Genomic DNA, 23,066 nt, shown 5'->3' with positions numbered 1-23,066 from the left:
GTATTATTTTCCATTTGTTGTATATGGGAAGCTGAGTTAAAGCCCTTCAATAGGAGAAGCAATAGCAGTATTAAGTATTCTCCCCATTAGCCCCATCCCTGGAAATGTTCAAGGCCAAGCTGGATGGGGCTCTGAGCAACCCAGTCTAGTGAAAGGTGTCCCTGCCCATGGCAGGAGGTCGGAACTAGATGGTATATACGGTCCCTTCCAACACAGACCATTCTAGGGTTCTAGGACTCTATGATTACTAGCTCCAAACTTGGTCCAAGTCCTTGCCTACATGACTCCTAACAAGTCAGTCATGATACATCAAAGTAAACTCAGTGATAGAAAAATCATTTCCAATATCTCATTTCCCTGTGGCCTATTCCAAAATTATGTGTTAATCTGGTCACATCTTAGACTGCAGACACATTTTGGTGACCCTTCAGTAATTTTTGTTAATATTGGAGCTCTCCATTTAGATCAGTGGGAATTTTGTTTAAGACTCCCTGGCAAATGGTCTGTTTTCTGAACTGTGGAATGCACAGATTGGCAGCCTTTATTGAATAGAAATTATACTTTATCTCTTTGCATTATACCATCTCAGATTTTTAGGTGGACTGTAAGAAAATAACTGGATCTTTTCCTAATGATCCAAGTTTATGAAATCGTCTTTACAAAACATTGCAGATACCATCCTTTGTCTCAGTGAGCCAGTAAAACACCATTTCTCTGTTGAAGTGCAGCTGGGATGATTTACTCTAACTGAGATCTGGTCCTGCACCTGGAGAAACACTGGCTTTCAATCTCTGCTCTCCAGCAGAATGGCAGTTAGGAAAATCATTCACTGGGTCACGTTAGCACACTGACACCACAATTTGCTGTTGCTGCTCAGAAAAATAGTTACCTTCAGCCAAAAATTGGGTTCAGACAGTCTCACAGACATGTGCTGCTTTGTCTTTATGGGAAGCTCCTAAAGTAGTAGTGTAGTAATGACTTAGAGGTCTGGAAACAGACTTTGGAATAAGAACCTAGAAAATTTGTCTTTGGCGTTACTGCAGGTTTTCTGACTGACCTTGGACAACTGAAAATCATTCTGTGCTTTATTTCCTCTCTGTAAAATACCAGTCTTGCCGTATTAATCACTGTTTGTAAAGATCCTTGAAATCCTTAGATAAAAGAGCATATTACAGAGGCCAGAGTAATTAGAATAGATGTATCCTATAAAACAGTGCAATCTACCAAACTGGAGAAGAAAAAGAGGGGGAGAAAAAGCCTATCCTGTTAGTGTGCTCAGCTCCTCAAGCAGTTTGTAAGGAAGGTATCTGAACCTGGCAAATTATCTGTTGTGATTTTCCCAAATGGGGACAAAATGAGCACATTGCATTAGGGCAATATCGTTAAAACACTATTGGATATTAGGAAAAGGTTCTTCACTCAGAGGATGGTTGGACACTGGAGCAGGCATCCATGGAAAGTGGTCACGACACCAAGCCTGATAGAGTTCAAGAAGTGCTTGGATAACACTCTCAGAAACATGATGCGTTTTTGAGGCTGTCCTGTGCAGGGCCAGTAATTGGGCTCAATGACCTTTGTTGGTCACTTTCAATTCAGGTTAATCTGTGAATATTCTATGATTCTGTGAAATTCCAGCGTGATATTGTGAATCCTACAAAAGCTTATATCTAATGAAGTTTATGCTTCAGCAGTTGCTTTTATAGAGTAGGATAATTGTAAACCTTACCATAGGTATTGAATGTTTCTTACATAACTCCTGAGAAAGCCTTCAAGAGCAGCATCCCACCATCAAAACACATAGCATAGCTTCCAGCTTTCCAGGTTATAAAGGCCTTGGCTTTCTAATGTATTGGAATTCCCAGCCACAGAAATAGAGGAAAAACCTACATTTGTCAAAAATACTTACTATTTCTTATTATTATTTTTTCCTTTTCGCAGACATGCATGTGTGATTCGAGGCCAGGTTATGACGGCAGATGGAACCCCTCTAGTCGGAGTGAACATCAGCTTTGTCAACAATCCTCACTTCGGGTACACGATCAGCAGACAAGATGGCAGGTAGGATGTCTGTATAGGATTTACAGTATTTAAGCAGTAGTAACAGCATTATTGCCATGAACACTAAAGAGAAACTTCTTCTAAGAGCACCTTTATTGTTGATGCATTTTTGAAGATGTTGATATGTTATTGGTTGTTGTTATGGGGCTGGCAGCCAGTCACCAGTGCCGTTCCTCAGGGTTCAGTTCCAGGGCCAGTCCTGTTCAATGTGTTTATCTGCAATCTGGGCAGGAGTTGAATGTATCATTAGCAAGATTGCTGATGGTGCCAAACTGGGAGGTGCTGTTGACTCTCTTGAGGCACAGGAGACCTTGCAGAGGGGTCTAGATTGGAGCACTGGGCTATGATGAATGAGATGAAATTTTAAAAATCCAAAATGCTGGATTTTCTGCCCATATAGAAAATAGAGTAACACCAGGCACAAGTATAAACTGGAAGAAAAGTGGCTGGAGGGCATCCTTGCAGACAGGGGTCAGGGGTTGCTGGCCAGCAGCAGCTGAATAGGAGCCAGCAGTGTGTCCTGGCAGCCAAGAGGACAAACTCCATCCTGTGATGCATCAAACACAGGATGACCAGCCAGTCAAAAAAGTGATTGTCCTGTTGTAGCCAGTGTTGGTACAGTGTGCAGTTGTGGGCCCCACAATTTAAGAAATATGTTCAGGTCCCTGAATTTGTCCAGAGGAGGGCAAGAAAGCTGGTGGTAGAGTTGGAAGGAATGTCTTGTGTGAGGAGCAGCTGAGGACTCTGGGTTTGTCTAGTTGGAGGAAAGGAGGTTGAGGGGTGACCTCATTGCTTCCTACAGCTTCCTGAAGAGGGAATGTGGAGAGGGAGGTGCTGAGATCATCTCTGTGATCCTGTGACAGCATATGTGGGAATGGTTCAAAACTGCACCAGGGTAAGTTTAGACTGAATATGAGGAAACATTACTGAGAGGGTGCTTAAAGACTGAAACAGGAGAACAGGATTCCTGTTAAAGAAACTTCCATCTGACCATCCTGGAGGTACTCTGGCAGTCATTCTCACACTATCTGAGCTAGGGCCAAAGCCCCTTCACAGCTACATACCCCATACTCACATAGTCAGACCAGATTGCCTTACTGGCTCAACCCCAGGTTTCTCATAGTAGAGTCTCTGACGTTTCAGTCCTTAAAAGAATTTAATCTTGTTACAATAACTAAATAACAGCTCGGGTTGGTGCCTCCGAGGAGGGACCCTAAGCAAAGGAACCCCTGGGTTTTTATCCCCTCACAGTCAAAGTGCAGGAAAGTCTGGAGTCCTGAGCTCCTGCCATGTCACTGAGTGTCCTGTCACCTGGCTGGGCCACAGGTCCTCGTACCATTTGTTATGCAAAGGGTCAGCAGTTCATGGCCCTTTCTCTCGGTTCCCGCTCCCCAGAGTTCAACCTGCAACTTGTACTGCACCTGCACCCTGAGCCACCTGCACTGAATGTACTCCTCAAAATTCCTAGAGAGGTGATCAATTTCCCAAGCCTGTCAGTGTTTAAAAGGCATTTGGACAATACCCTTAATAATATGGGTAATTTGATTGGCTTTGAATTGATCAGACAGTTGAACTTATTGATCCTTTTGATTCCTGAACAAACTGAATAGCCTATTCTATTCTATTCTATTCTATTCTATTCTATTCTATTCTATTCTATTCTATTCTATTCTATTCTATTCTATTCTATTCTTTGTTAGTATTAACTTTGTGATATCACCTAGAATCCTTAGCGAAGAATTGGGCAATGGAGTGCCAGTGCATATAAAGAAAAGACATCTCATGCTCCCAAGAGCTCTATTCTTGCTAATTCATGTTGAAATGATTAGGAAGAAGTCATTAAGATTACGGTTGTGTTAGAGGCAAAATCTGAGCAATCATGCTCAACCAAAACAAAAGCATTGCAAATTGGGAATGTCTTTCATCTTATCTTTTGTTTGTCAGTCCTAATTGGCTCCCTTTCTTTTAAGAACAAAAATGTAACATAAAGGGTTCCAGCTGCACATGCTCTATGTATTGATTACTAACCACTAGCACTTGGGAGAGGATTTATAAATTTTAGCATCTCTCCAACCCACAACTTTCACTGAAGGTTTGACTTGGCCTGAGAAGCTGATAGAATTGTAATGAACATGTGGTAGCAACATGTGCTTAATGCTGTCCTGTTCACACTCAGGGGTGTTTGCACCTACTGTAACACTGATGGTGACTGAGAGGCTTACTGAGTGATACTCCAGTTCTTAGATGACATGGCAATAAAATGTGGGTAATAAAGAGGCATTCCGGAAAAATGAGTGGTCTTCTTTAGAAAAGGATGCCTCTGGAGCTGGTGTCTTTTTATTACCCCATAGATTAGGCGTTACTGCAAAAAAGAAAACATTGAACATTTATGCTATGAGTATCTCCATCATCCTTACTGAACCTACTTTGCACAAAAGTGGGATCCAAACCACATTTTCATGATCAGCTTGCTGCATATGGACCAGCATGAAATCTGTGTCCAATAGAACAGATAAATGTGCCTGAAAAATTCCTGGACAACAATGCCTGTCATAACCTTTTTTCTGTCTGTTTCCTTGTACATATACAATATCCAACTACTGTGTGTAATCTTACATTTAGATTAGAAGTACTTTGAGGAAGGGACCATCTCTTTACTTTGTAATTGGGCTGTACCTAGCCCCTTTACTGCACCTCTAGCCAGCAAACATACCAGTAAGCTAAACAGGGACAGAGCATGGAGGTGAGTGCTGCTATCCAGTCTCCAGGCCTTTGTAATATTTATGCAGCTATTTTGTTCTTGCGTGGTGAAAGGCAAACACCCACACACACACTGCTATATACCTACTTCTTCTGGCAGTTCAAGCTAGGAATGCTCCTTCCATGCTATGTTCTTCCCAAGGTCCAGCTGAGCAGGGGATGCAGGGCAGAAAGCAGTGCAGCTGGAGCATCAGTATGCTCCACCAGGCTTCAGTGGACTCTTGGTTCCTTGGGGCTGGCTGCCAGCCTCCAGAAGTTAAATTAGTTTCACGAAGCTCAGACTGCAGTTTGCTGACTCAGGCCCCAACAGATACTCAACTCCGAGTGATAAAAATGACAGAGATCAGCTGTCTCAGAGCAGGGAATCTGTGACCAAGTGGGATTCATCCTAAAGCTGTGATTTTTGTCAGCAGCTGGTGGGGGTCAGTGTAACCCCAGACCGTGTGATGTCAGCTCTTCTGATTTCACATTCTTCACCTTCCTCTCAAATCCGTCTGCTTCTACAGAAACTTCATGCATGTCTGGTGCACAACCAACATCTAGCAAAGTGTCCAGTTGCAGTACTGAGTGTATGGAATAATAAAAATACCTTCCAACTTGGCTGAGGGATACATGCAGGTATTTTCTCAAATGAAAAGTACACAGCACTGCATTTGTCTACTCTGTAGGTAATAAATGGACAAGTGAAAGCCACTTGTCCATGAATGGACAAGTTAAAGAACACCAAAATCATAGAATCATGCAATGGTTTGGGTTGAAAGGGACCTTAAAAGTCATCTAGTTCCAACCCCCCTGCCATGAGCAGGGACACCTTCCACTAGACCGGGTTGCTCAAAGCTCCATCAGATCTGTCTTTGAGTCCAGTGACTTCTTCAGTAGTCTATAAATTACCTTGAACTATTTAAAACCATTCAGACTAAAATTTATCAGGGCAGAAAATGTTGTCAGACATGTCTTATTTCTAATCCTAGCCTCACTGCTGATTTAGTGGGTAGCATTAGATGCAACTCTTGACCTTCCCAGGCCAGCGACCCAAACTGCGAAAGGGAGTTAACATTAACTTGCCTTCCTTACTGGTTGTTACAGTATTCATTAAATATTATTTGTAATGCACTTTCAAAATCATGTAAAGAATTATAGCTATTCCAGTCTCTATTATATTTTTTTATGTTTTGAGTAATTTTTCAATAGAGCATGACTTTGGCTTTTTCACAGTGCAGTTTTCATGTGATTGAGTCACTTTGTTTTAAGAAGTTCATGCTCTTAGGCAAGAAGCATATTCTCCTGACCTACAGTAGCAGGCTGCATGCGTTCCTGGTCCAGTGCAGTGCGCAGTCATACAGGGTCATCTGGACCATCTTCTGTGTCATTCTGATTTGGAGAATAAATGGGAGCACACATGCAAGCAGTTACCTTGTTCCAGGGGTCATGAGATAACTGCATAAAACTCAATAGCTTTATTATTTGGCATATTCACCATAGGAATATTTATTCTTGAAAATGTGCACTGAGTTTCCTGAAATTGATTTAGTAAATCACTTTACTGATAGCAGAGTAATAACGGGGGTTTTAAAGTAAGGGAATTTAAAGATACAATTACATCAGTTTAACTAGATTGGTTCCTAAGCTCCAGGTTTGGTTTGTTAGGTTTTGTTGGTTTTGGGGGGATTTTTTGGCATGTCCAAGTTTCAAAATGAGTAAGTAAAATTTCAGTTTTAGAAGTACAGTGAACTAAATTTTTCACCTCTGTAAGTGGATTCACTGTATTCCATGTCTCTCCTCTTACATCCTATTAAAGTCACATTACTTAATCTGAGCAAAACTTTTATAACTTCAAGGCTTCCATGTGGTTTTAGCCTAATTATTGGGACAGAGGTTTTGTTCATATAACAAGGCACAAATAAAAAATATCAAGTCTCAAACTACTCTTATTGTATGCACTTCTCTGTAAAGCAAAGTTAATAGACAAAGTATCAGTACTAAGTTATAAACCACATTTTTAAATAAAGCTTTATATTTGATTAAACTGGTAATTTATAGAGGCTGCAAGTCCTTGGTGTCCCTGGGTTGTAGGAACAGTGTTAGTAAAACAAGAATAAAGTCTCCAGACTTTTTCTTTCCAATTAATTTTCATTCAAATTCATTTTCTTTCATATTCAGCAGCTTTGGCCCAGTGTTCTCAGAAATACCAAATACATGAACTTTCAGAGCAAAGAGATGAGAAAGGGTTACACTTTTCAGTGGAGTTTTTATTTTTTGAGCCTTCTTTGTGGATAAATAGATAATTTCATCCTTCAACCCGTCTCTGCAGAGTTTTTAAAGAAAAACAGCAATACAACTGTACAATAAGAATGATTTTTTCAGAGTGATAAAAAATACATCAGAGATTAGCAGCAAAAAACAGAAATTAAAGTATCTCATGCCTTCAATCCCAAGATGGTTTTCCCCTTTTTAAATTTAATTTTACTAGGGAAACTGGAAGGAAGGTGTTTTAAGTTTGGGTTTTTCTGTTTGGTTTTGGTTTTATGTTTTGTTCAGTTCATCAAGGTAACTTGAAAGCTGCACTTTGAGACTGGGAAAACCAGGTCATGAGCAACACTGCTAAAAAATACTGCATGGCTCTGTTTTTACAGCTGCTGGAGTCTGACAAGGAGGCACTTTCCCTTCTGCATCCTGTTTTGGGGATGCAGGAGAGGCCAGGATGTTTCCCTGCAGCAAGTTCCCATCCATGACCCAGGCTCAGGGAAGCCAAAGAAGTAAAATCGAAGTGTTTGCAAATAAATCCTCTCCCAGCTTGCCTAAAAACTTGTTGAGCATCATTTGTAATGTTTATTTCTTCCCTCCTGTTGCCCCTTTCAGTGCCCGGATCCATGCAGAGCAAGCGTCTTCTTCCCAGCTGAAGGACGTGCCAAATGCTAATTGACTGTTAAAAACATTCACATCAGAGTACAAGTGTTGCTCAGCTTTGCTGGCAGGGACTAGCAAGTTACTCATCAGGCTGCTGCAAGCCAAGCTCTGTAGGTCTGGGAAGCTGATGCCCCAACTCAAGTGGTAGAATAAACACGGCTATAGCTTTTTAAAATGTTTTCCACTTCTTCTCATGGATTCAGTTTGACATTCTTTCATGAATAACCTTCTTTCCATAGTTATATTTACTAAATGAGACCTCAGTCCATCAGCCATAAAACAGAAAAGGTTCTCCCATACCATTTCTTGCCAAGGACTTGTTTTTAGTAGTAGTTCATACCCATTGTAGCTCCTCTGGTATTTTTGCAGCTGATATGAAAGCCTCACAATTAATTTAAAAAAATAATTTCGAAAACATTTTTCATCTTGTTTCTTCCTCTGTATTTACAAGGTGCATCAAGTCTGCCTTTGGGCAATCAGAGTGTTTCAGATCCCAGTTGTCATGCAGAAAAGCACATAAGCTCACAGCTCTTTAAACACACGAGATGTTCTGCTGAAGCCAGTGAGCTTGTTCACGTGTGTAAACTCTGAGTGAGACTGTCATACAGCAGCACCAAGCATCGAAAGTGAGAAGCAGGGCTGAGAAAACTTTCTTTGCCTGAAGTACACATTTGGCATTGCAACTGAAGAGATACTGAGAAAAACACAAAGAAGCAAACCCAAGAGGTCTTCAATTTGTGTTGAAATCCCTTCTTTTCTCACTTAACACCCCTTTTTCTGGGTCCATAGATATTAGATACACCCTGTGGTACTTGATAAAATCTCCATTTCTGACAAGATGTGAAGTTTAAATAATAAACTAAGAAAAACCCCAGAGCCTTATCCCAACATCTTTACATCCAGAGGATGAATATTTTCCTTATAAAGGTAATGTCTTTTTACACAGATCTGGAGGGCTGTCTGTTAGCCTGACACTATTATCCAACACTAACAGAGGCAGAAGAGCCACTTGGCTGGAGGTGGCTTAGGGTGAAGTCACAGACCACAGGCAGTGATTCATCTGCTCTGCTCTTAATGATTAAGAGTCAGAAAAGATGATGTGCTGAGTGCTGTGGTGCACAGACTGCACAGCATGTGTTCCTAGTACACCAGGCTCAGTCCATGACTGGGCCCTACATGTTTCCTGGGTTGCATTAGGCACCAGGTTAGCAGCGATGCCAAGACAGTTTATATGCAGATAGTCAGAGAAACTGCTTTCCAGATAGTTTATTTCATCATATGAATTGATCCAATCTGACTGTGTTTGGATAATAAATACTTTTTAAAAAAAGAAAATGAGTATGTATGGTCAAATAGCACTAGAAAAACACCAACAAAGATATAAATATTCGTTTAAAAAAAGGCATGACTTTTAATATACAGGAGGACAACCTGCAAAGAAGCTGAGCTTGTACTCCTGCCTCTGCCACTTGCTGTTACTCACCTAACGCCTATTTGGGCTGTAGGTTTTAGGCTCATAAAATTTGACTGATGATATTTCTTGCAGTTATTTTTCTGGGAGTCCTTGCTGGAGAGTTGTTACAAACAGAGGGGGTGGTGCTTGCACTAACTTTGTGTTCCATCTCTTAAAACAGCTTTGATCTTGTTACCATTGGTGGAATCTCCATTATCCTGCACTTTGAACGGGCTCCCTTCATCACCCAGGAACACACACTGTGGCTGCCATGGGATCGTTTCTTTGTGATGGAAACCATAGTCATGAGGCATGAAGAGAATGAGATCCCAAGCTGTGACCTCAGTAACTTTGCCCGGCCCAACCCTGTGGTCTCTCCATCTCCGCTGACAGCTTTTGCGACTTCCTGCTCGGAGAAAGGTCCTATTGTTCCTGAAATCCAGGTATGAACTGTCTAAGCCAAGGAGACCATAATGCATAGACTTAAGGAATCGTAGAATGGTTTGGGTTGGAAGGGACCTTAAAGATCCCTTTCCAACCCTCCTGCCATGGGCAGGGACACGTTTCACTAGACTAGGTTGATCCAAACCCCGTCCATCCCAGCCTAGAACACTTCCAGGGATGGGGCAGCCACCGCTTCTCTATGCAATCTATGCCAGTGCCTCACCACCCTCATCTCCTTTCAGTACTTCTTTTGGCAGCTTTGAGCAACACAAATGCAACTATTCCCCTGCTTTCCTAAACAAAAGCATTCCCTGTTTGTTACACCATCTTTCAGACACTTGCCAGTAGCGCTTGCTCCCAAGCACTCACTTTGCCAAAAGATTTCTTTTCCTTTATCCCTGAGAGATGAAAGTAAAGCACTTGTGGGCTGACAGCACACACCCTTGTGTGACTCACAACATGCCCTCGGTCAGCCCTTTGGCATTCAGTATGCCCAGCAGCAGGCTGATGGACTACTCCTGCTATAATGACTTTCTTTTGTTCAGGAGCAAATTCCAGCCACTGGGCACTATGGACCTCAGTAGTGGAGTGTTGGAGTGAACTTTCTCATGGTTGGAATTCATACCCCTCACTTTACAAAGCTGCTGAGACATGTAGTCAGCACATGGCAAAGGGCCAGCCTGCAGAGCACCTCAGTTTTACTGTGCTTTGGGGTGGCTTGGATAGATGAGCAAAGCAAAAGGATTACCTTTAATTACTCATCCCTGTTTTCCTATTTTTTAAGGAAGTGTAAGCCAGATAAAGTGGCATAGCAATCTACTTTAAGGTATTTTGCTAAATGGAAAGTTGAGTTTTAAACCGAGTAGTCCAAAGAACCAAATTATCAATTTTCCTTAAAAACACTTGCTCTGTTGAAATATCTGGATGTATCAGCATTCAAGCTTTACTTTCTTGGAGTTGTTGTTCCCTGGATTTTAGATGCCAGGGTTCAGCATGTCCTGGGTATTCCTTTTAGTGACAAATAATGATCTGCCAGCAATAACAAGTGTAAGGACAAATTGTGTGCTTCCTGGGTGACTCCATTGGGGTTGCAGTACCATTAATGAGAAAAGAAGTTAACTTTATATCTTCTAATTTTAATAAACCAGGTTCTGAACCCGGCAACAAATAAAGCTATTGGTCTCGTTACCTTTCCCTCTGGACCAAATCTTGTGATCCTTCCTCACGCTAATTTCCAATTACAGTCACCGTGTTTGTCCCAGCATAATTACTAATTAAGTCCCAGATCTTTTAAAGTCCACTGTAGTGCATATTCTTGGTTCAGTTTTCACATCTCATTTTTCTAAACCAACAAACATAGTGAAAGGTAACGTTCAGTGCCGCCTAGGAAAGAAACAAATATCTGATACAGTGCAACTACGATCATAACCTCACTTGTTATTTGGGAGGATGCTTGTTAGATTGTATTAATTATATCTATTGAACTAAAAAGTTCTAAAATTCCTCTTCAATAAAAGCACATGTTTCTCTCTAGTATGAGAGCACCCAGTGATGTAGTTCATAAGCAATGGTTTGATACAGTTTCTTGACTATAAATCCTAGAATCATAGAATGGTTTGGGTTGGAAGGGACCTTTAAAAGGTAATCTAGTCCAAGCCCCCTGCCATGGCCACAAACACCTTCCACCAGACCAGGTTACTAAGAGCCCTGTCCAATCTGATTTCGAATGTTTACAGGGAGGGGGCATCTACCACCTCTCTGGACAACCTGTGCCATATTTTACCACCCTCATCATAGATGTTTAGTGCCATTTGAAACGTCTTGCTGGTATCCTGCTTGGCCTCCAACTGCTGCTCCAGAATGATCCCCCTATCAGTGTCCTGCATAGTATCTGCCAAGTCCTTGTGAATGTCAAATCACTTAGACATCTCAAATAGCACTAGACACCTGTAGTTATGGAATCTAATACCTAAGAAGGATTCATTATGACATCTAATTAAGGAGTTCATGTGCAGTCATTGGGAGAGGTGCTAGATGTCTGAGCTCCCATTAAAGCTGACGGAAATCTAATCAGTACTATCAGTGGAGCCTACAGATCAGTTAAGACTTCTGGCCCTCACTGAGGATATTAGTTAGATTCCACTGACTATAATTGATGTTTATATGCCTACCTCACATGAGCATATTTGTAAGTTGACATTTGGATTCAGATACCTTAAACTGGAATTGAATCCCACTCGTAAGTTTACATGGCAACACCAATCTTTTAAAGACACTATCTCTGCTGTTTGCTGTGGGGAGACCTAAAAGAGCACTCCAGAAGAGACACCTAACTTAGGTTTCTGAGTTGAGATAAGATGAATCCCATACGTGATGAACAGCACTTTTCCCATGTGCCAAATGATTGAGCTAAAACCTGTAAACCAGTATTCCACATCAAATATTGATAGCTGGAGGTTAATGAAGTTTGTGGTGCAGGAGTTTACAAGAGAATCTAATTTTTGACAGAGTCCTGACTGTACTTCAGTTCATAAACAGACTACTTTTCATTTCTATACTGGCTGTACATACAATAAAAAATAACCTCGCTGTCAGTTCCTGCAGCTGCATTTTATAATACACAGTTCTCAGTAGGGAAATGTTAAATATAAAAGGTGTGAGCACATAGCTGGGAGGAGGTGACAAGCAGATAGCAGGGCTGGGAAAGAGATTTTTGACAAGTGGGTAGATAAAACCCTCATGAGCTCCAGCGAATAAATGCAGTGCTCTCTACCTGGATGCATTCAAGAGATCAAATAATGCATTTTTAATGTTTGATTCAGGTGCCTGTAGACAGATTTTGGGCCATTTAGGATGCCCTGAAGTGTCCCTTCAGGCCTCCAGCTGTAGATTTCAAGAAGGTCCATGTCAGAGCTGTCATGCCTTTGCAGAAGTTTTGGATACCATAGAACAGCTCAAAAGTACTAGATGTCTATATCAAGGCCCCTGAATCAGACCCTAAATGCTTTTCTTTCTCAAAAATTCCCTCTGAACATCTTACCGAAAAAAAAAAAGACACTGACTGTTCCTTGCTGCTCCTTGCTGCCTGCTGGCGGAGTGAAGAGTAGCTGTTAGAGATGTTTAACCCAGCACACAGAAACAAGATTTCCTACATTGTCTCATGCAAAGAGTAGAAGAATTGCTACTAACACAAGAATAGATCAACACCACAGAGCAAAGGGAACATGGCGGTGAAAATTACTGCGTTGTGCAAATCCCTGGTAAGCATGAAGAAGCAGCTCTTCTGCCTTCCCAGTCTGGTGGCTGGACCCCTTTAGTAGAGCAAAGTATATGGGTTAGGCTGGGATAAACTAAGAGTCTTTCTCAAGACCTACAGACACAGCATATGTATGTATCTGGGCCAAAGAGCAATTATCAAATAGAAATAAGGGCACAATTCAGCTCTTGTTACGTTTAGTGCATTCAGAGTATTTTAAAGCTTTTTTTCCCCTCTTCTCCCACTGATATCCTACTGGATTATACTCTCCCCTACCAATGCTCTGCTTTGTTGCTAGTTTATCTTTAATTACAACCTACAAATATTTTTTTGGATCAACTGAATTTCTATCTGAATCCTCTCTTCAGACACTTTTAAACACAGCCCCTTGTGCTGCTCAGTGCCTCAGTAGCGTTGGGCTGACCCTTTTTTTGGAATGGTAGACAGCAGAGATAGATCATGACAGAGAGAAATAATTATTTCTGACAGGGATCTGAACCAGACTTTCCAAATAGTACCTCCGTGACAGTTATTTCTGCCTATTTTTTTCCTAGTGGGATTACGTGTGAAGATAGATTTGATACAAGGGACCACCTTTACAGCGGTTTGGCTCGGCTCAGCTCTGGCTGAGCCTGGTCCCAGTCCAGTTTGTTGCTGATCTCATAAAATATATTTTAAAAATCCTGTGTTTTCCCAGTTCTGTCATATTTCAATCTCTTCAGCACTGAGATATGTAAATTAAAATGGCTACATTATAGAAAATAAATATTTATGAGCACAGTGGAATGGGGCTTTAACTGCTGGATGTGTCCATTTGTCAAGTGCTGCAACACTCAGAACCTGTTAGTTATCACTTGAAAAAGTGTTGGGCCTTTGGATAATACCTCAGAAGAGGTGTTTTCAGGGGGCAGATTACAAGATTTGTCATTATTGGTAACACTAACCAGAAAACCTGTAAGAGATGAGCAACTTATCACGCCAGGAATGTTTGCTGCTTCCACATAGGGGGATCTGGGTATAGGAGTGACATAACTTGGAAGACACCAGGATCATAGAATCATAGAATCTCCTGAGTTGAAAGGGACCCACAAGGACCATTGAGTCAACTTCTGGCCCTTCACAGGATAATCCCAAGAATCACACCGTGATGGATGTGATCCCTTCCTAATGGGTGGATCTCTTAACCTGCCTGCCTTCAAGCTTCCACACCCCTTATATTCAGAAAGCTGACTATTGCTAGGAAAGCATTTTCCCAGCATTCCCAGGGTTCAGCACATTGGGACAGGAGAGGACAGTGCCAGCTTTGACCTTCTAACACCACCTATTAGCAGACCAAGTTTCTAGCTCACTGCTAAGCTTCTACCTTCATGTTTCAATCTTCACCAAAGGTTACTGACTTGTGTTGAAAATGTGTGCACTGGGTGCTTACCTAAGAGTGAAATTTTCTTGAAAGAGACAATTTTTTCCTCCTTAGATTTTTTTTATCAGTATTTGCATGGGAGTATCAGCACTGTGTCAGGGATGTACTTAGTATCAATTTCTAGAAAATTTCCAAACATTTCTCCAGCTAAAAGAAGAAATCTTAACATCTGGTGATACTTTAGCCGTTATATTATCTGAAAATCCCATCTTTATTGATACTTCTCTGTTCTCAAAGCAGAGCAGGGACAGAAAAAAATTTTCCTGATGTTTCTCAAGTCTTTTCTTAAATGAGATAGGACACAGAAAAAAAAAAAAAGGCTGGATGTAAATGGTAGCTCAGGCAGAAAGGGGTCAAAGATGAGGTAGGCAAGGAGCAGTTTCAAAGGAGAGATGGGTAAGTCAGAGGAGGGAGAGTGGAAGCAGGATTCACTAATGTCATGGAGAGAATTGCAGGTTATGATCAGGGCCAGGAAACATCCTTAAGGATACAGGCCAAGTAAGGCCTGATATTTTACGGGGAAAAAGAAGAGAGAGAAAAAGAGACAAAAATTAGCAACCACAGAAGCCTACTAGATAAAAGACAGAAAATGGAAGCTAAACTGCTGGGCTGGAATAATCTCAGACACCAAGCTCCTTTCACTGTGGGTCATGCAACTCCTTTTAAGAGTCCCATTGTAATCACTGACCCAATATGATACTTTGGTCTCCTCTTCTCCCATGTAACAGAGATGAAGAAAGAGGGAGGCATTCCTTGGCTTCCACAAATAACCCTCTAAGTTACGTATATGATTTCATACTCGATGCCTACTAGGTGCCTTTTTAGGCATGTCTGCCAGAGCTTTTATACAGGTGTGTTTGATAAATTACAGCTTCACTGCCTTTTCCTGTCTGCTCGCTGCTGATTTAACACCTCATGGATTGCTTTTCCACAGGCTCTACAAGAGGAGATTAACGTTTCCGGTAGTAAAATAAAAGTGAGTTACCTGAGCAGTCGCACAGCTGGCTACAAATCAGTCCTGCGGATCAGCATGACCCACCCCACCATCCCCTTCAACCTCATGAAAGTCCACCTCATGGTGGCCGTCGAGGGACGCCTCTTCAGAAAGTGGTTTGCAGCAGCTCCAGACCTGTCCTATTACTTCATCTGGGATAAGACAGACGTGTACAGCCAGAAGGTGTATGGGCTCTCAGAAGCCTTCGGTAAGTGACCCCAGGGTGTGTCTTCTTTTTAGAAGCAGCTAAGTGGCAATGCACAGATCTGTTGTAGATCAGAATGGTCTGACTGCAAACACATGAAATAGTCCCTGCTGATTTGCTGCCGCTTCCTTGGGGAGGATTTGGCCCAGCTGTTCAAACACTACACATTCCCCAACAGATAAGTCAGAGAATCACTGAATGCTTTGGGTTGAAAGGGATCTTAAAGATTATCTAGTTCCAACCCCCCTGCCATGGGCCAGGATACCACCCATTAGATCAGGTTGCCCAGGGCTCCATCCAACCTGGCCTTGAACACTTTCAAGGACAAGGTATGAATACTTATCTGTTCTCTGGCTCATGGCCCAGCACGTACATCCTGAGCTGCTACCATCAGATTCATACAGAAGGAATGAACTGGAACTACAGACATTTGGCTGCCTCTCACATATAGCCAAAAACTGTCAGCACTGCTTTGAAAGGAATCCCTAGAACCAAGCCCTGATTGTAACTCCTTCTTCGACCTGACCTTCAGGATTGCTCTAATCTTATTTTTCCTTTGTTACCCACTCAAGAATGCCATCCCAAACTGGGTGTTTAGTGAGCAGAGGTAATGCAGTTCTGTAGTGATTGCTTCTCACCTCATCAACACCAAGTGGACATTCAGTTACAGATCTTACAACAGAATCTAGACTAGACCTTCCAGGCTGCCCGGAAATGGTATTAGCAAAATGGGAGAGATCCCATATCAGCAAATACAGCTCCTGTTGACAGAAGGATGGTTACTGATGTCTTATAGCTCAACTGAAGATAAGTCTCTTTAGAGGAGCTGTAGGATGCCTGTTTTTCCACAGGAAAGAATGGGTACCTTCCTCCTCTCACTCAAGCTCAGCTGCCTTGAGCAGACTGGATGGTACAACCTGCTGAGCCTTACCCAGCTTACAGTCCACTCTGAGAAATATGTCCTGGTAGCATATCCTGAAAGACTATGCCTATATGCTCTTTAAGATGCTAGATCAGCAGTGGGTCCTGGAGTGCTTCGTGAAGCAGCTCTGCAGCCCAGAGCACTCAAGCAGGTCTCAGGACATCAACAGTCATGGTTTCAATGATTCCCATTTCTAGAACAGTGGAAAATATTGAGCCTTCATAGCCTAACTTATATCTTCCTCTGATACAATCTGATTCTGCAAAAGGCTATGTTTGATGGGGAATCCTGAGTTCTCTCAGTGCTCAGCACTTTTCAAAGAGGCTAGGAAATTTGTAAGATCAGACCTTTATTTCTTTCTAGTAAAAAAAAAAAATCTATGTAATTGCTTTTCATTTGTGTGGAACTTGCAGTTCTGCTCTGCTTCAGCTGTAAAGATTAGAAGAAAAGCAGACCAATGAAACTGGTCCTGCTTCTTCTGAGAAAATCATAAAGGAGTCATTAGTCTGTCAAAAATATGATTTTCCTTCTACCGACATAATTTTACTCTTAAGCAACTCCAGCACGGTCAGTGGAGTTTCTCCTTATAGGTTCTGATTAGATATCGCAACAAGCAAGGTTTTGACATTAGCAGTGACCACAAGTCAACCTGCTCTGAGACTGCTGCCTCTGAGGGACTTGCTGCCCCATGAATCAATCGTGCAGGTCCTTACTTTCCAAGAAAGATCATGATTTTTAGCAAGTTCCTGACATGCAGTCTTTGACCAGTGAAAGCAGGTAGAAGTAAAATTCTCCCATGTGGGAGTCCAGCAGTGGTTTACACACTCCAATCATAGAATATCCTGGAAGGGATTCCCAGGGACCATCAAGTCCCAGTCCAATTGTTTTAAAATATGTCTTTAAAACAGTGCCTTTAAAATTTTTGGCACATTTGCCCAACATCTGCAACTGCATTGAACTTTTTAAATGGAGAATGGATTTTTCAAAGAGAAAAAATATTAGGTCTGTGCATTATCATGATGACATTTTCAATTAAATTAGCAGTCACCTGTAGAAATGCTCCTATGCCTGCTCAGTTGAGACTCTGCTGGCACTTCATTTCCGGTTACTTATCTGAGGGGGCCTTTTTTTATCTCTCTTGTTAACAGTGTCAGTAGGTTATGAGTATGAATCCTGTCCAGACTTGATTCTGTGGGAGAAGAGGACAGCTGTGCTTCAGGGTTATGAAATTGATGCTTCCAAACTTGGAGGATGGTCCCTGGACAAACACCACGCCCTCAACATACAAAGTGGTAGGTTGGCGGTGACACGTAACAGGAATAATGCAGCATTGCAAGACCCGGTTTCTTTGTATCACTAAGAATACAAGAAAAGGAATGAAAAGAAACCTGACCAACACATGTGCTCTCTCATGTATTTTATTAACAAGTTATTTCTAGTAACCTACATTTAGAAGCGATTTGGTATAAAAAATGTAAAAGAAGCTGGCCATCATGAAGTAGTTGAATGTTGGCCTGTCTAACTTTGTGATGTTGTAAAAGAAGGGTATTAACAAAGAAAATATTCCTAAAATAACAAAGGGACCCTATTCAAACTGGACCTGTCACTGAGCATAAATCCACCCAGATGCATCCTCCAGTGTGCAAGTGTACTTGCAAAATGAGAGGCTTCATGGGTCATAAGGGAGAATGGAAAGTTCCAGAGTCCTTGAAGACTGCTGAGGACTGCAGCAAGGAGGCTTAAAAGCTGATCAGAACATGTTCAAAGGCGAAAGCACTGTGTCCCTCTGGATAATAGCAGTGGTATGGGAGCAGACATCTAATTCAGCCCACATCACTGCCGAGAGCACTGCACTTAGAGGGAACATAGGCAGAGCTCTTCTAAAACTTTGCAGATGAAACATTTCTCTAGAGAATGTCCCATGGTCTTCTTGTCCCTTATCTCTCCATGAACTATGTAATTTCTTTTTTTTGCCTGGTAGACAGCAAATTACAGGGCAAGGAGGCACAGAAAGGGCAGGTAAAAGTTCATGAGATGCTGAAAAGTGTATTTCATTCCAAGGTAAAGATGGTCTTGTTCTCCCTACATATTTTTCTTCTGCAGGAAAATTATTGGGTCTAAAAAAAAATATTTAATTCAAGTAAGGGGCTCCTCATTTGAAACTATATCACAAAACAATACTATGAAAGATTATAAAGTCCTTGCTACTTGACAAATTCTCTGGCTGGCATCCAGCGTTGCTAGTTTGTGCTGCTTTTGGTCTCAGTTTCCCTGTCTCTCTTTAATGTCCTTATTACTGTTTTCTCTCTCTAGGCATCTTGCACAAAGGAAATGGGGAAAACCAGTTCATTTCCCAGCAGCCGCCTGTAATCGGAAGCATTATGGGCAACGGCCGCAGGCGTAGCATTTCTTGTCCAAGCTGCAATGGTCTGGCAGATGGGAACAAACTCCTGGCTCCCGTTGCCCTAACATGTGGGTCTGATGGAAGCCTTTATGTTGGAGATTTCAACTACATCCGAAGGATCTTTCCCTCTGGCAATGTCACCAACATACTGGAGCTGAGGTACGCTGTGCTGAATGTGGCTGTTATGCTCTTAAGTTCTGCAAAAATCCTATGTACCCAAAAGAAAAATGAGCAAAACTCTTGGGAAAAAAAAAAAAAAAAGCAAACAACACAGCAAAAAAGAGAAAAAGCTGTCCAGATTTGCCTCTTCTGCAACTCTGCTGACTTTGATTTACACCAGAGAAACACAGGCCTAGCAAGTTCTTCCAGAACTGAATCACACGCCAAAAGTATTGACACATTTCTGTGCTGCTAAATCAAGCTGTGCTGATGTCTGCCTTTTCCTGTAGTCAGAAACCAGTGGGAATTCTGAAAGTTAACAAGCAGCCTCTGAAATAATCTAAACTTAGAAGGACACAGCACTGATGATCATATGTAGAGTTTAATCAAGACTGATAATCATTCATAATTAACTCAGGATGATCACTCTAGGCAGTGACAGACTGGGATTTTCTAGTCAGTTTTGGGGTGACAAATGTATCGGTCCTCTTCAGTTCCCAAATGAACAGCAGTGTCAGGCTGAACATATAGATGAAGCATCTGAAAGTGAAGGGCTTCCTTTTAACCTCAAATAACAAAACAAAAAAAACATGTTAGAAGAAATAGGGAGGAATGAGGGACGAACATCCATTAAAAACAAGGAAACAGAGGGAAAAGTATGGATTTGTTACACATTCTGAGAAAATAAATAAGTTGTGACTCAACCACATTTCAAATTGACCTCACTGGGGATATTTTTCCTATCTAAAATTTCCACAACAAATACAATTATCCACTTCAAAGCAGTGGGTCTTGCTTCTGGGCTCTGTGTGGCCAGACAAGATACAGTTACTGTCAAGTTTTCAATCTGCTAGTAATGACCTCACTTCAGGAAAGTCAGGTAGAGTTAAAGAAGTGTTTCTGAATGAATCATCTCTGCTTCACAGGCCTGAACTCAGGTCCTAAAAAGTCAGTATGAAGTTAGCATTATAGGAAGGTTCAGCATTCCCATTTACCTCTCAAGATCTGGTCTTAAAATGAGAATCTTCCAGAAAGTAAGACGCTCCCTCTTCTACTCAGATTCAATATTCCTACTGAGGACAAACATAAGACTTAATTTCTGCAAGGACTGCAGCAAAATTCATGCAAGATCCTATTAATCCCTTGTTTACAAATCATTATCATGGCTAGGCTTCGCGAACGAAGATTTGAGAAGGGCTCTACCCATGCTTGCTACAAGCGCTCTGATGGCTAAAAAGGCCAATGCATTGGCCTTGTTTACAAATTTGTCATAATTATTAGACCTTGCTGAAGGTCTTATTTGGCACACAGAACCATCATTGTATGTCGTCTTTTATGGGAAAAAAACAGCCCAGCCAGCCACCACAAGGCTGGAACTTACAGAAAACTGCCTTGGTACACACGCCTCAGAGGGCTGGGGTACCTTTGGAGTAAACAAGCAAGAACCTTATTCTTGCTACTCTGTTTCCTGATACATGAGAACATAATATCTCGTGTGTTTGTAAGGTGGGAAGCTGGAATAAACCTTCAGACCTGGTCCTTGTTAAAGAATGTAATATTATTCTGGTGCCAGAAAATTATTTTAATGACCAAAGGTGAGATTTCCAGAAGAGTCTAGGTAAACCCAGATCCCATTGCAACTGAGTGGGATTAATATTTCATTCCCAGAAGTACAATTTTGAAACCCCAATCCCTGTTTCATTGTCAGTGGAAATACCAGACCCATCAGAGGTTTTGCAGAGTATTTCCTCATTGGAAAAGAGAAATTGGAAGCCTTGACAGAGTAGCCTTGCTGGCTGTTGTGTAGAGCCACAGAGTTAAATTTACTCCAGAGTTAAATCTGCTGGAACGATTGCTGCTTCATCTGTGCAAACACTTAGGTTACTGGATCTAATAAACATTTCTTCACTCTGGTGTGCTATAAAGTAAGTGGGTTCAGATGTCGGCTGGCTAAAAGCTGTGGAGGAAAGCCATTGCTTTTGGACTAAATGGAGTTTGCTTGTGTCTTCTCAGATCAGCATCTCCTTTGAGATTAACACCCTCACTATTTGGCTCTGAGGTTTGTTTGGGGGGATAGTTTTTGAGTGTAGTGTTCTGGAAAGCAAATGCATTGTGGGTTGTAGGTAGCTGCAGCTGGGTATGTAACTTAAATATATGAAAAATGTCCAGCTCGGCATAATTTCACACCTCTGGGCAGGAGTTCACAAGGTTATGGCAATGAACTGCCACCCGTAACTGTGCAACTCTTAACTTACCATTGTAAATCACAAGGTATTTCTTTGACTGAGAGTGAAAAAACTGTAAAGATATCTGCATCTACATCTATTTAGCTGAGTGCTGCACTGAATGATAAAGTCTGCCTGGTCCTATCTCTTACGTAAGTGAATAACTCCAAGCAGGTGAGATCACACTTCCTTTGTGATATGCAGCAGTACATAAGTGAGCTCACTGCCAAGTAATATCCAGTATAAAATACATCAGTGTCATTCCAACTAAGTCTTTATTTATTATTGCATTGTATGATACAGTTACTGTCAAGTTTTCAATCTGCTAATAATGCATCGAACCAAGCTGCTAACACCTCATTCTTTCTTCTATTCCCTGCTTTCCTGTCTTCTGTCAGAAATAAAGATTTCAGACATAGGTAAGCCAACCAGTGGAGAATTCTTATGCTGCTCCCTGTCTTGTTGCATGTTGTTACACAGTGAGCCACAAGTGCCATTTCCAGATGATTCAATAGCAAATGAAGCTGGCGTGATTAAAACTGGCATAGGCAATCAGTCATCAGAACTGGGAGCCATTAATCACAATGCTGAGCTGTGCAGGCTTCTGCATGAGCTGTTATAGCTGGAGACAGGGGAAGTGCAGGCAGGAGAAGCAGGGTAACAAGAGGAGGAGGGGGGAAGGAAAAATGGGTGGGAATTAACCAAGAGAGTACAATGGGAACAGCATCAGGATACAGATCATTGGAATAGTGAGGATGCAAAAATAATTCTTATACAGTGAAAAGTCTTCCTTTTGAGTTTGGGGGAGTTTCACAGGCATAATGAAGATCCATATGTCCCCCAGCACCACATACCTGGGGAAGTACGTTTTTGTAACTTTTTCAGTCTGAGCTTTTCACAGAGAGCTTTGGCACGTGAAAGTCTGTCAGGCTCAGATAGGAGGTAGTGCAACTCAGAACCTTAGCCAGGAAATGCAATAAAAAAGAGTAATGACAAGAAAACAAGATGAAAGAGAGACTCCTAAATTGGAGCTTTGTCACTAAGAATATTTGTCACTTGGGTTCACTGGAGTTCCAGTGGGTTTGATCCAATCAGTTTCATTCCGGAAGATGTCAACTTCCTGTCACTGCCTGTGTTTACAATGACTTCTCTGACTCTGACAGGTTTCCTATCCTTCTCCCTTTTTGCTTTTCTAAATTAGAAGCTTAGACTGTGGAATTGGGATTTTTTTGCGTGTGTGTGTTTAGTTTTCTTTTGCATTTGGGAATGGGGATTTTTCTTGCTACGTGCTTTTCATTTACTGCTTCTTTGACTTCATAGAGGCTATGCAAAACCAGAAATGTTCCTTTTATCTGCATGCCTGGAAATGAAATGGAGTAGAAACTGGGGTTTTGTCTTACTGCCAGAACAAGAATGAAGGGCTGAACTTCACAGCATAGTGGACTGGCCCAAAGCATCTATGAGCAGGGCTGGGAGGTTGGTACCCAAGACCTTTTCACTGACTGTCTTTATCAGGCTGAGTTCCAGCCCCCCAGCTCCTCTTTGACATTATTTGAAGGCAATAGAAAAACTCATTTCTCTTTGGAACAGACAGGTTATATCCTTAATGCCCAAGAAGTACACAGCCACTCAAGTGCATCTGCTTTGACAGTGAAGGGCAGCATCTGAATACCTGTTTTGAGAAGAGGTTTTATATATGAAAGCAGTAACTGAGGGAAGAAATATGGATGGCCATAAACACTGTAGATGCCATCAGAGCCTTACAAAGTTGGCAGAACTTCAGCCTTTAGGCAGTTCCTAAAAGCTAAGAAATTAAGTGAAAGAAATCTAAGACACACCTGCTCCAGTGCAGCCCAAAG

At 41.6% G+C, this 23,066-nt stretch overlaps 1 protein-coding gene across 14 annotated transcripts in view; it reads left to right on the top strand.

The window, feature by feature from the left end:
- TENM4 (teneurin transmembrane protein 4) overlaps positions 1-23,066 on the top strand; it is a 1,544,468-nt gene that overhangs the window by 1,458,774 nt on the left and 62,628 nt on the right. For 11 of the 14 annotated variants that reach the window (XM_050333746.1, XM_050333747.1, XM_050333753.1 and 8 more), the window contains 6 exons: positions 1,939-2,058; positions 9,360-9,621; positions 15,233-15,500; positions 17,568-17,711; positions 18,733-18,982; positions 21,606-21,626. In XM_050333746.1, coding sequence (XP_050189703.1) covers positions 1,939-2,058; positions 9,360-9,621; positions 15,233-15,500; positions 17,568-17,711; positions 18,733-18,982; positions 21,606-21,626 — 1,065 coding nt within the window. The remainder of the gene's footprint in view (positions 1-1,938; positions 2,059-9,359; positions 9,622-15,232; positions 15,501-17,567; positions 17,712-18,732; positions 18,983-21,605; positions 21,627-23,066) is intronic. The other 3 variants (XM_050333750.1, XM_050333748.1, XM_050333759.1) reach the window with 1 other exon arrangement.

This window comes from Myiozetetes cayanensis, unplaced genomic scaffold, assembly GCF_022539395.1.
Source record: "Myiozetetes cayanensis isolate MyiCay16 unplaced genomic scaffold, myiCay2020 scf5-8, whole genome shotgun sequence".
In the NCBI taxonomy this organism is placed as follows: Eukaryota; Metazoa; Chordata; class Aves; order Passeriformes; family Tyrannidae; genus Myiozetetes; species Myiozetetes cayanensis.
The sequence above is the reverse complement of the archived record's forward strand: the minus strand, read 5'-3'. Positions and strand labels throughout refer to the sequence as shown.